This window comes from Trichoplusia ni, chromosome 19 (genome assembly GCF_003590095.1).
Source record: "Trichoplusia ni isolate ovarian cell line Hi5 chromosome 19, tn1, whole genome shotgun sequence".
Taxonomy (NCBI): Eukaryota; Metazoa; Arthropoda; class Insecta; order Lepidoptera; family Noctuidae; genus Trichoplusia; species Trichoplusia ni.
In genome coordinates, this window is record NC_039496.1 from 5767293 (window position 1) to 5781714 (window position 14422).

General features: G+C 36.3%; 1 protein-coding gene across 2 annotated transcripts in view; it reads left to right on the top strand.

The window, feature by feature from the left end:
• The window catches only part of LOC113503527 (furin-like protease 2), a 198642-nt gene that overhangs the window by 108509 nt on the left and 75711 nt on the right, over nucleotides 1-14422 (top strand). For both annotated transcript variants that reach the window (XM_026885554.1, XM_026885553.1), the window contains one exon: nucleotides 1549-1909. In XM_026885554.1, the coding sequence (XP_026741355.1) occupies nucleotides 1748-1909 (162 nt within the window). In that variant the 5' untranslated portion in view covers nucleotides 1549-1747. The remainder of the gene's footprint in view (nucleotides 1-1548; nucleotides 1910-14422) is intronic.

The following is a 14422-nucleotide window of genomic DNA, read 5'->3' on the forward strand; positions in this document are numbered from 1 at the left end:
ATTTGAAACTTTGTGCTATCCTATCAATATTGAATATAAGGTGCTGCCTACATATGTTTATTAACATTGTAATGTTGCCTTCATTTTTAGATTAGTCTATTATAATAGGTATATCATTGGGGTACTAGTGTTAGGAAATCACCTCTCTAGATTGTGTAGGTACGTATGTAAAGGATATCTATATGTTTTATATATTTTTTTGTGAATACCGTTTTACTAATGACGATAATAATCCTTTGCTCAATTTTTCTCTCTAAGTGTGTTCTACTTATGTCGAGATAGTAAAGTGGTAAACTTGGAACAGTCAAGGTTAATCGTTTTACGATACCAAATAGTCCAGCCCACTTTTTGTTGCTAGCCATTCTACTAGCTAAGTTATTGAGGGAAACTTACTCTCTCTTAAAGTTGTCCGTAAGAAATCTTCTTTGGCATAAAACGTCATGATTCGAATATAATTCTTATCTTGTAGAATTACATTTTTTAAAATTTCGTCGTTTAGCTTCCTTGATGAACATCACCTGGATTTATAGCGAAGGAAAGGTGCAGACTACACATGCTAACGTATAAAAATATTACTATTTTCCTCTTACTTTCACAAAATAGTAATTCCCTCTCTCAGCAAGTTACAAACAAAAAGACGTTAAAATAAGAATTTTAGTGAAAATTTTACAGTAAGTATAGTCTCCCGAGACAGTTTTTAGCCAGTTAAGAAGTCTGAAAGCAAACAAGTTAAATAGTTTTTATTGCACCTCCGGGCATTCGTGGAAAACACACGTGAGAAAAAAGCTCGCTCAGTTGTGAGTGGAATTACTTGTTGCCTTACTAAGCTATAACTAAGTTGGTGCGGTCTACATTGTGTTTCGGGGAAACTCAGTTTCAGTAACAGCGACGGGTTTATATCGCTCCAACAACGCTGTCGAAACGTTCAGCTAATTATTCTCGTGCCATTTTGTAAGAATTATTAAAGGAATTTCGATACTAAACTGGTTTTCGATTTTATCTACTAAGTGCCCTTTAATTTATTCACAAAGACAGCCATAAAATAAAAAAAGACAGCGCACAAAGCTAAACCGACGGGGGACACAAAGAATTACGCTCAAAGGTTTTACTTTCACTCGCGGCGGACGTCAGATAAATTTCCAAATAAAATTTCATAAATATTTTTGATATATTCACGGTCAGGCTTTTCATACTTTGCCCGCGTGGCTTATCTGGATTATCTTGGGATTTCCCACGGATTTTTTTAACTTGTTCCCGTTTGTGCGTCCGCTTATTGCGTTTTATCTGGCGCGTGATTTGCTATGGTGCCGCCCGAGCTCCACCAAATATGTTTATGGCACCCTAAATTCCCCTTTATGTTTATGGACTTCGTTCGAACGTAAAAAATAATGCTAAATAAAGAGCCAAGTCACCGCCGCGGGAGTTACTCTTTATTAAAATTTAATATCTCTCAAGCACCTTTTGTGTTCGAGAGCGGATACACGTTACAATTACAGAGATGATTTTAATTAAGTCTTTTAAATCCTAATTTGAGTGTTCTTGTTTCAGGTACTACAAGGTGGGATGACACAGTGTTTGTACGTGTCAACATTCGAGACGTTTATCGGGAAATTTTAATTTGATTGTGGTTGAGAAATAGTGCGTGGGTGTCCCTTATGTCAAGGATTGTTGGTTAGGACGCTCGGTGTAGTACTGTGCGGGTGGGTCGCAGATGCGGTTGTGATTGTGGGTTGTGGTGGTAATTGTCATGGTGACGTCATGGCGCGCGCTGGCGCTGCTGGCGGCGCTGCACGCATGCGCGGCGCTCCCCCAGCCCGTGTACCACAACCAGTTCGCCGTGCACGTGCCCGCCGGGCCCGACCACGTCGATGACATCGCCAGGAGACACGGTTTCATCAACCATGGACAGGTAAGACTCACTACTCACAGACAGACAAAGGCATCTTTGCATTTGAATAAGGCGTGCGAAGTGTGATTGCATAATAGTAGATATCATAGTGCATTGGAAAGGGTATGTTATCCGATCATATCTTTTAAAACGTGTTTCACATATCAACAGAGCAATAAAACGCATACAATAATTCAATGTATGCAATGGTTTAATCATGCTTATGTATCGGGATCTTCTCAGTATAGATCATCCTCACGAAAGTTACAAAAAAGTAATCATTTATTACCTTAATAGCTAAGCACTATTTATATACGTTCATGTGATCTTATATAAAATGATATTAGTGTGATTATATCATTACGTAAAATTCTCCGAGCGTAACCAATTAGAACGCAATTACGTTACTTAAATTAATATTTTTTATGCTAAAAGTAATTCAGTTACATCATTAGTACTGGAGCACCGATTCTTAAAAGAAAGTCCAAAATTTGTACTAAAAATATACATATAAATGATTTCACTTTTTGCTGCTCGTCATTTGTCAGCCGGCAGCACATTTAATATTTATCAACAACAATCGATTTAAATATGGACTCCGAGCGATTATTGTAATGTCGGTGTTGAACCAATTAATTCATTTATTTGTAATAACCAATTTGCGATAACCGAGTTTAAACTCGATATCAATTTTGTAAATGAAGAATATTAAACTCAATACGAGTGGTTGTAATATTATCGACAGTTCTAGGTATACTGAAAAAAATGGTCAAGTGCGAGTCGGACTTGCAGCACGGAGGGTTTTGATCAAATAGGCATAAGAAAAACAAATATTTGTTTTCAGCAGAAATACATCATCCGTCAAATTTCAATCGTCATGGTCGTTTCGTAAGCTACAGTGCAATGACTGACGGTCAGAGAACTGAGCCCATCAATGGGGATTTTACCGCCTTCACAGATTTTACTCTGTAGGTACAAAACCTTTCAAAACTAATAACCGTGATCGTCCAAAATTAAATTATAAATGTCACTTCAATGTCAACATTTTCACCTTAAGATAGTAGTGAGATTGTTTCAAACAAACATTACTTAGAGTTAATTTATGTAAAACAAGAATCAAACCTTCAACCCATGTGAGTTAAACAAGTCAAAGTATATTATAGGTATTACAACACAGCTATATTCGGATGTAGCCCCTTGTCCGTAACAACATCCAAGTTGTTCGCGTGACTGTCTGTCCAGGCGTCCAATTAAGTTTTCTCCCGTGATTAATGGCTTCACCTAACTCTATACCTAAGGATCTAGTTTTACGTAATGTCCAGTGTTTTTTGTTTCAAACTTTGTTCAAGTTAGTTTACGTTGCTCTACAATCGGTGTCGGGCGTCTCGTTCAATTACTCAGAGATAAATTGAGGCTGTCGATCTTAATAAACTGTTGTTTCATTCCACGTGTATAGGTTTTCTAAACTATCAAGTTTGGTGTAACATATTTTAAGCCAACAACAGAGCACCTTTTGACTCAGTATTAACAACTTATTTATGCGTCTTTGTTTAGCTACATTTAATAAACATCAAGGTTAATTAAAAACGTTACAGTAATAGCTAAATAATAAACAGTGGAAATTTTAACAAGCGCCTTTTTTTAATTAAAGGTCCCAGGTAATTCTTTGCTTAATATTGTAATATTGAGTTGGGTTTTATTTATAACGTGGTCGGCCACGGTTTCCTGTTGATTATATTTTTTTATCTTTCCGTCGGTACTAATTTATCAGCTCGGTGCGACTACAGCGTAAAGGTAAGGTTTCAATTAGGCAGAAGTTATATTTAGGTGGGCTCTAAATCTGGCTGGTGACAAAGGACCAAATGAAATTAGCCAGGTATTGCGAGATAAATGCCGGGAATACGGCGTAATGCTAGGGAACGAAATATCTGCTGAAGTGTTTGACGAAAATGTTAAATCATTTCGTTGTAAAAGACTTAGGTCGTAGATTATACGTATATAAATGTCTTATTAGGTTTTCTAATGTTTCATAAAATTTTTTGAATAAAAAAAAATAGGTCCATGTGTCGATATTAAAGAAACAACATAAAATAATTCTCAGTATCGAAGTAAAAAAAGACTAGTCTAGTTGAGAATTGACAAAATATTTTTTTAAATAATGAATAATACACTTGTCAACTGAACAAAATCATTTTAAGTACGAAAATCGTAAAAAAAAAACAAGGTTGACGCATTATTTGCAAAATGTTTTTACAGTCAAAATGTCATGCCAATCATATTTATTGTATCGTGTTATATTTTTGTCGTGTATTTTCGTAGAAATTGTTATATGAAGTATTTAATATCTACGGTTCATTTCCTCGTGTCATATTATGTCCGTGAAGTCATAAATGATTTCCATAATCCAGAATTTAATTACTTATCTCTCGTGTTTATTATGTCTTAGTTCAAAAGCGACCTTAAGTTCAGATGTCGGGTCACTTGTGTAGGTATATTTATTACATGTACTTATTGTGTACGTATATGCTAATTCTTATTTTTACATGTACATAGTTCGTAAATCTATGAAATTTACGTTTTCGTCATATTTAAACCTACGAAATATGCTATCTTCAATGAAACATTACGAAGTTTGCAACTTTTCATTTTGTTTTACCGAACACCATTATTTTTCTTCTCAAACTTGCCTTTACCACAATATGCAAGTTTGGAGAGCAAGAAATGTTTGTCTTGGTTCTGTCCGTATAAAACGGAACTCCACGGAGATTTGAAGTATTCATCCGTGTCTCGTGCAACATGAGCAGCATCGTGTAACTTTTTATGACAGACCGACGTTTTATAAACTTTTCCGTGTACCCATTTCAAAGTCCATACTCGTTTCAATCTTTGAGCGTTACACCGTTGCGATCACGCCGACCGATCTCAAATGTCATGCGCTGTCCAAAAACTGTTGACGCCAACGTTTTCCCAAATTAGATTTTTATCTCCAATGCGAACCGATGATCGGAACGAATGAAATTGAATTCGAAACCGGGAAACGTATCGCGGAGCAGGTTGAGTGCTCAGCTCCGGACTCAGCTGGGAATAACCGGCGACTGTTCCATGAAACACATTCGAAACATTTCCTGTCGCATTATCGACTGTTTGACTCATAAGAGAACACATACACAGCGATACGTTCCACACGTCTAGGGAAAACGTTGGAAAGCAACGCTGCAGTTTTTGACTCTAGTACTTTAAATTATTAATTCTTCGGCGAAATACTGAATGCTGATAACTGGAACACGCTAGCACAGTTCGCCGAGCTATTTGTAAGGTCAGACGTCTATAATATTGCAATATGATAGTGCTGTTCTAGCAAGTATAAGCATGGTTTAAAGGAGGTTTCTGAACGGGTTTATTACAGATAGTCTGGATGGTCGTAAACGTAATAAAAACTCCTTTATAAAGCATACGTTCACCTCAAACGTTTGTAAAGTACAGTTTTTGTGGTTGAATAATGAGATTGGACCCTTACTTGTGTACAAAACATGGAATTTATAACCTGACCGAGGCTCGAGACCGAGGTCGAGAAGCTTATTCCCACAGCAACAGGCAAAAAGATTCGTAACTGGATATCTAATTTACTCCAGACACAAAAGCGTTTCTTGTCTCCTTTAACTCGAACAAGTCGTTAGCGAAGGAAAAACTCAGTAGAAACTTTAATTTGGATCGTAAAAAGTGTCCATGATGCGAAAATAATAGTTTTCACTGACTCGTTTTTTTATTAGCACCCGCGCTGAAATGTGACGAAGAGACTGTGTTTTTACGCCTGCCTCGGAGCTGTTAAATTAAATTGCTAGACAGTTTAGTACGCTAAGTGCAGCATAATATGTCGCATGCATTTTAGTAAAGCTTTCCTTTTGTTTTCGACTTTATTTTGATAGCACGACATTGTTACGCCTAGATCTAGTAATGAATTAGTATAGTAATTGCCAAGTTTAGTATACTCGCTCACATTCAGCGTTACTCAAGCTGGAACAGTGTAATGTGAGTAAATCTTACTGAGGCGAGTGTGTGCGCAAACTCGACGCGGTCTGGTGTGCGCAAACACTCGAGTGAGCTGTCATTGTCGAGTAAGTGTCGCCAAACACTCGCTCTATTCCGCGAGACGTTCTCAGCCGCCTGTGTTTGACATGCTCCACCAAATCGACCCACAAGAGCCCTTGACGTGTGTGCGACTACATCTACAACACACCATGGCACTGTGCCGTAATGTGTCATCCATCACTAACGTAATTCTTAACAGACACGTAATTTAGTTACGTAGTTGGAAATACTTCGGGGCGTGTGCGCGCGTACACGTCACAAGTTAAGGAATGATTAAGGGTGTTCTGATCAAATTATTGAAGCAAGTGTTTCGTTTATGATCGGAATCTTGAAAGACGCTTGTGGACTCAAATGTAAACTTTTACTTTTATTTTTCTCAACAATTTTTCCAACTGCAGTCCTAATCGAATGTTTCCAGTTACCAGTTGCGGGGTACTGAAATTCCCCTTGCCTTTTCCATTTTATTTTAGAGTGATCAAAAAAATACCTGGCTCCTGAAATTCTTCGGAAACAAACATGATCTTCACCAATGATATCTATATTTTCCGTCGGAAGCATCTCGGTTACCATTTTGATAGTCTGGCGATATTGCCAAACACTAAAACGGGACTATAAAACGCGGACGTACCAAATTGCAAAAACAAACTCCAATTTTTTTTGGCTTTTATTATTATAGGCACTTATTCGTTTGAAGGTTGGATCACACGAGGGCTCTCGTAAAGCTATTAACGTTTGCCCTAAATGTTAGAAGTTTCACAATTTCTTTACGTTTTTCGATGTGTAATGTTTAAGTAAGAGTATTTATTACTTTTGAAATAATTAGATATACTTAAGTATTTTATTAAATTAAGGGATTTTTGAAGTTTTATGGAATCTAGTTCTACTTTTATTAGATGCGGCAAATTACAACCCAATCGCAACAAATTATCTTTAAAATGAGAAAAGCCAGCATACATTTTCTTGCCAGTTTAAACAAAAGTAAATTTGAAATATCTCGCTTGTTGCAACAGCTTTAACTTATCTCATTAGAATTAATTAAGACATCTCAAATTTAAATAGCTTAAATACTTAAAATTATGTGTACATCCCAAATTGGAATTTGAACCCTTAAGATTCGTCCTAAAATTGGTCCGAAATCCTGTGACTCGCACCATAACACCAAACCGCGGCTAAACGTCGCGCGTTTCGTTAACTTGGCGTTTCGCGTCACGTAGTACCCGTCTATGGGTCTCGGCGGAGGCCCATTCCTTCCCATTCGTTTATAAGTATTCAATAGTGCTCACAGTTTGTACGTATTCTTTACTTGATCGTGACTCTATTGGTTGTTTACTCGCCGATTTGGACATGTGTCGTGTGTGTTGTAGATTGTACGTATAGATGAATTGGCAATTACATTAGCATGCAATCGAACAAGTTGTTTACATGTAAACTTATAAATCTGAGTCAATTTCTTATCGTTTGGTTTTTTGTGATAGGTGGTAAATCTATAGATTAGTTTTTTTCTGTTATGATAATCCCAAGGCTCAATAAAACCTTATGGATGTTAATTATCGATACCCAACGATTCGAACCATAATCCATTTAGTTTCCATTTTAAATTACGATATGTTCCATTGAGCATTGAGTTTGAAACTGCGATAAATACTAGAATTGCCGTCCGTATGCCAGAAAGGGTTTGTATTGAGTTGACCCTTCTGATTCTTATGTATTAGGTCGTGCGTCACAGATGCACGATGCTATTCATTTTCAAGGCTCAATGCTCAAATCATTTGACCCAAACCTTTTGGTCTGTTCATTCAGTGTAATAACATTATTCTCTGGTATTTGAGACCCGTTGCAGATTGAGCTGTGATTTAACACGTCCAGTTTTGTGATCCTTTTGTTATTTAGATCGGTCGGGATCTGTTTTCATGACAATATTGTAATTATAGTGAAGGTCGTAGTTCAACGTTCTGTACCGTACGGTTTAGTGGATATTATGTAATTATAACATTGTTGTATAGATTCTAGTTAAGTACACGTTTAGTACACTATTGAATACGTATAATTGATTTGGGTATTCGATGAATCAGTCTTACGAAACCTATTAATAATTAATTACATATAAATTGGAAGCATACATTAATAGTCGTATAAGTTGTTAACAATTAGTCAGTTTATTTTACGTTCACCTCTCACTTCATGCACTGTAGTGACAGTCTACGCTACTTTACACCTTTAAAAGTACGACACAACATTTAACGTTTCAATATTCGACAAAAAAGGAACAATTAACTAAAATAACAACGAAACGACAAACAATTTCGTCGATGTAACGAATTTTCCTGAAAATGAAGACTTTCAAACATCGTTACGTAACAATCGATATTGTACGTTATTGACCTACTTCATCGACTTAACTACTGCTTATTAAGCGGTTGACACCCAACTGTAATTCTTGTAATTTATTATAATTGGAAGCGTTCTCGTGTTAATTATTGCCTTCGTAATTTGTTATAAGAAACGCTATTTAATTGTTCATTGTTATGAAGTTTATTATTTTATGTCGAGTCTGTATTTATAAGTGTTTTTTCTATGGTTAACTAATAAACTTGAACTATGTCATGATTGTACCAGTTGTAATGTAACAAGCATCGCAAGACACAAAACAGATGAAAGAAACGTAAGACAAGACGAATCTCAGACGCGCTTCCATTCTCACATTTTTCTTACAAATCAAAATAAACGGTCAAATCCTGTTTAACGGCCTTTTTTCCTGGCTTCCGCTTTATATTAGCCAAAAGCTAGCTTTCCACATTCCGTTACATTTCTAGAGAATCTTTCTAGAGAAAGCCCAATATTATAATGCAAAATAAAAGAACTATTACCTGTTTCTAAAGTTCTATCACTCCAAATCTGTCACGTTGGAACTCTAAGAAAAAGGTTTGAATTGATTTAGACCTTCTTTCGTGAAGTTAAGAAGTTCTCAGGTTTTAGGGTCTGATGTAATTTTCTTAAGATTTTCTTTACGTGTCGATTGCTCCAATGTATTTATTTTATTTTGGATCTAGGATTCTTATTTTAAGGACTTTATCTATACATTTCGTTGAATAGAATACACAGTCCAAATACATAGTTTACTACCTATTGTTGGGTACTCACAAAATTCGTTACCGAACAAATGTATGAACGTATTGACTGTCTGTAACCTTAACCTTTTTTAACTTTATAGCGTCGATAAATATGCATCACCTGTGAAAATTAAACTGTACACCTATCACAGTCCCTGAGACACAGCATGGTGCGGTGCGGTGCGGTGCCTCAGAAATAGGGTTCCGTTTTACCCTTTGGGTAAAGAACCCTAAAGATAGACGCTAAATTATCTTTTGTGTTATTTGCATTTGATTACATGGATTCCTAAACTTGACATAAAACTAATATCTAATTTTCATTACAGCGTTGGAGCGAGAAGTTAAATAACTTACATTCTCGTCTTTGGAATATAGATTCAATATGTTTAAATGTATCTAGTTCTCTTGTTTGTAAAGGTCTCTTCCACAAGTATTAATCCCTTGTCTGAGATACAGTGATCTATTAGTTGGCAACTATTTCAATCAGTCAATGATGAACGTTGCGTATATTGATATTTAGCGAGATGTTATTTAAATTGATATGTTGAGTTACAGTAAAATCTTAAAGCTGTTGTTTTATGTATATGATGATACGCATTTTATATTATCACATCATTAAAAAGTAGGACAAATTTAAAGAATTGAATAAGGTCAAATTTATGGTAGTGGGGCCCTGGGGCATCACTTGGTAGTAAATAGCGTAGGTACTGGTAAGTAACCTCACGCGAGATTATAAAATGGAAAAAATGTTTCTGTTGAACGAAACAATTTTTTTTGTCATATATTGTATTGCCTTGCCTTCACCTGTGTTGAATAACCTAAACAAAATGCAGGTCAACATATAAACTGTGGTAAAATAAATCCCACTGCAAAAGGGTCGTTCAAAAACTATTAAGTAACTTATTCATTATTATCGCAACAACATGACTGGTTTATTACTTGGCGCAGTAAAGTGTAAAGCTATGAAGTTATTAATTATACTCGCTAATTGCGTTCAAAACTTCAGGCTAATGTGTTGTTAAAGTTATTTATTTAGTGGTTAACTTGCGCGCGATCGATGCTCGTAAAACACAAATAAACTACGGTTAGAAACGTTTCAGCATTTTAAAGACTCACTATTATTTTGCTATAATTTTATTAAATTTTACATAAATTTAATAAATTTTTTCCTTTATTTTGGCAAGTCCTATATTTTCCCAACAAGCACCTGAAGGTATTTTAATTTTTACTAAAACAAAGTGCAAAATTAATGATATTAATGGCGGCACAAGGAACGGTCGCCGCTGCGGCCGTCGACTTAATTTGTAGTTACGTTTAGTGACTCTTGGCTGCGGCTGGTCCTGCGATAATTACACCGTAACGCACCAAAGCTACGGCAAAAATGTTTATACGAAACAAATAGCGTATTTTCGCAAATTGCAGTGTAGCTCACTTATTTCCAAAGTATTTTGCTGTTCATTCAAATGCCTATGTGCATTTATTTGGCCTTCTATATTGCCAAAATTTGATGGTATGAATAGCGACTGTATGTCTGCTCAGTTAACAACTATCTCTTCATACATGAGACAATTTTATTATATGAACGTATATACCAACACTACAGTAATTTATTCCCATCTAAAAAAAAAGTTATTTTTTTATAACTACACGGGACAGTAACTATAAAAGCAGTTTTTTTCGGCAAATGCAACATGTAATTATTTTTAAACCTACATAATTGGCTTCACTTCACGGTCCACGCGATGCACTCATGATATACCATTATTTGATATTATCTGCGCTTTACAAGCTGCGCCATGTCATTACAATCGACGGTTTGACAGCGCGACTGTGGGTAGCGAGAGCATGCGGTGCGCGTCTATGGCGCGGCCTGGCGGCGCGTCGCAGCCGCGCCGGTGTCGTCGCCGTATCCGCGCCGTCGCATCCCGACGCTCGCTCCTTTGAAAGACATAATGTAATATTCCTTTCTGAAAAGGGAACTGTGACAGGTGTGCGGAGCGTACACTTGAAATCTCGCTATGAAAAATGCGCACAGCTCTCAGCTGAATTACATAATGCAGGAATGTGTCAACGCGTCGCGCCTATGTGCGACGCGGCGCGACACGGCATACAGTTTTGAGATTCTTTGTGTAGTAATAAGCGGCAGACGCCGAACGCTCGCGGGACGGCGCGCGGCGGCGGCGCGGTAAGGGTGCACCTAAAAATTTCATATAAAAGACAAGCGTGCCCGCCATACTTTACGCGCATGTGTTTATTACGACTTCTTCTCTTCTATCTCAGTAAATATGATTTTCATTGTACGTAATAAAGTCATAATAAAGGCGGTCCCGGGGTGGGACGGAAGGAAGCCTCGACCTTTCCTGTGGGACAGACCCGCCGGTATATCGCCACGAATACGGTTAACATTCGGCCACCCTGTGACAATACTGAGCCTTCGTTAAAAATTATATGTATTAGAAATGTTTGCAACTAAATTGTTTGGGGACCGGATATTAACGGAACTGCTAAGTATTATGTTTCACTGTTATTTACCTACTAATATGCCTGACTCTGTAGCACCTCGTTTCGAAAAAAGTGTTGCGATTAATTTTTACCGTCCAATAATTTAATTGGTAAAATTCTATGGACTGAGGAATTTATTTTGCAAACCGTTGAACACATAAATGATTTCGAAATTCAAATCGCATACATCGAAAAACAAGAGCATGACAGTAAAATATGTATATCTACGATATTTTATTACTTTTTGAAAATGCTCTATAAGGAATTTAATCCTCGTATCACAGGAGTATCATGAACATTCAAGTCATATGCGTAAAGACAGCCCGACTCAGAAAAAGCATTCGTGGATCACCCAAGTCCATTTGTCCTTCGTAGGGATCGAACCACATCAATATAGAAACATAAATGTATCTAGTGATTTTGATCGGATATAGTTGTAACGAACTTTCTATAATTATAATGATTTCATTCAAAAATGTCACACCTAATGACTTCGATCCTTGATATTGTTAGTTAATATTCATTAGTTACCGTTAATACTAAGCCATATGTTAGCATTGCCGACTTAATTAACACGTTTTTCCTCTTATCCTGACTTATACACGTAATATCTTGTTAATATCGCTACGCTGCCTCTTTGCTCGATTCGATGTATGTATTTTGTTATCATGAATTTAGAGTTAAAATTGTTTATATGATTGCTGCTCCTTTATTTCTAAACCGCTCAACCCATTTTGATAAATCTTGTTATGAGGATAGCTTTATCTATAAAAAAGAACAAATGTTTTTTTTTTGCACGAAAACCATATCATTCACGCATTCACTCATAGAGTCTTACCGCTGAGGAAAGGCCTCCACCGAATAATTTACAATTTTCTATCCTTAAATCTACTATCCCTTTCGAGACCGATGCATAGAATAAGTTACTTTATTACTACTTCTAGTAATATTACCTATAAGGTACTCAATATAACATAATTAAATATGTAAATAATAACACATGATAAGTTATGATCTACAATACATTTCTTAGCAAATATTGAGAAGGGGAATTATTTTGATATAAATAATTGATTAATCTAGTTCAGTGGTCTCGATCGCGTATGTCGTGACGAGGATCTCACGATCAACATAATTATATCCAAGAATTGCTTAACAAGTAAATGTAATACGCAGTACAAGAAAAGTATATCGGGAAAAATTGGAGCCAAATGTGTTCATTGTGCTCGGTAAAAGGCGAAAGGTTCTATTACATGACACTTAATACCGGTATACGAAAGATTGGCACTCTTTTGCTAGGACTTCATATATAATTTTGTGTTATGGTAAACATGTATGTGTGAAAATGTATACCTCGTGAGCTGGTTTAAAAGGGCGTGGGATATTGTTTTTGGTAGGACTTGGATGAGGTGATTGCTAAGAAGACCTATGAGGTATGAGGTCTGGAGATAGATCAGATTTCTCCAGAATCTATTGCGAGTGTAGAACTGTTGACCAAACTATGGCACTTGCTGACAAGTCCTAATTGCCCGTTTACCCGCATATTACATAACCTAATGCTAGACAAAGACGTCGCCGACAAACTGGCTACATTTTGGGTTCCAGAATTTTAAGTCTAAAATCGAATTGAAAATGAGTGATAAGTAACCAGCAGATTTTCCCTTTGAAAATTTTAGTGATTTTAATTCTAAAAAAAAAAACGAATCCTGTTTTAAGTAAAGTACATTGTTATAATGTATATTAAAAAGCCGAATCGATACTCACCTACCTAGCACCATATTGCGTGCTACTTGGACCCTCTGATTTAAACTCCACATCGAACATGAACGTCGACAGCAATTGATTGAGGTACATGGAAATTCCACCAGGAAATATATAGGCAGTTGATGAAAATGGTTCAACCCATCGCTTCCGGATTTTTTTCTATAGATTTCGTAAAACCAATCCTGAACTAGAGTTGTCCATTTGCAGTATTGACGTTGTAATACTCTGGTTGAATAATATGTAAAGAAATAACTGAAATACTTCGACATTTTAGATCATTTTTTAATATTCAAAGGGAGGATTTTAGGAAATCTATTTTTACAAAATATTTTGATAAACAACGTACAAACAGGATTTTAGTATGGAATTCTTCTGCACAATTTTCTATACATTTTTGCCCTGTCAGTCTTATTTACAGACATTTATGGTACGAAATTTAGGTCTCCACTCAAAACATTCAAATTTCCAATCATGGTACTATAAACATATTAATTCATAACATAACGAAGGCAATGTGTTTTGACGCAAAAATATTGATTAAACCCATGGTTCCAGCGCAAATTCTTTTTCCAATAACCTACATCAATTCACCGGCATCCAATTTACTGGTCGGGCCTTAACGTCAAAACAACACGCACCTTTTTAAACGGCTGACAAGTGGAAGTCGATCGGTTACGAACAAAACTAGTGACTAATTGAATTAGGTGGCCCTTCTGTTCGGAGACGGGCCTCTATATCCCTTGGCGAAAAAAACGGCCATTTATTATAGCATATGGTAGGCGCTGGTTTGAACGGAGACTTATTGCTGCTACCATGAAACGATTTTTCCTGGATTGGTCGCACGATTATTTATATTGATTGATTAATATAGGCACCTAACAACTCACTTCATATACTTAGAATGGGATATAAAGAGTTTCTGATTCAATTATGTTATCAGGGGAAAAGGCAGTGCTGCCAAAGTGCAAAGTTTAGAAGAAAGAAAAAAATTGATGAACATAAAAGGGGATGATATGAATTTTTGTCTTGTTTAATTTAATAGTGTAACATTATTTCCAACAAGTACAAC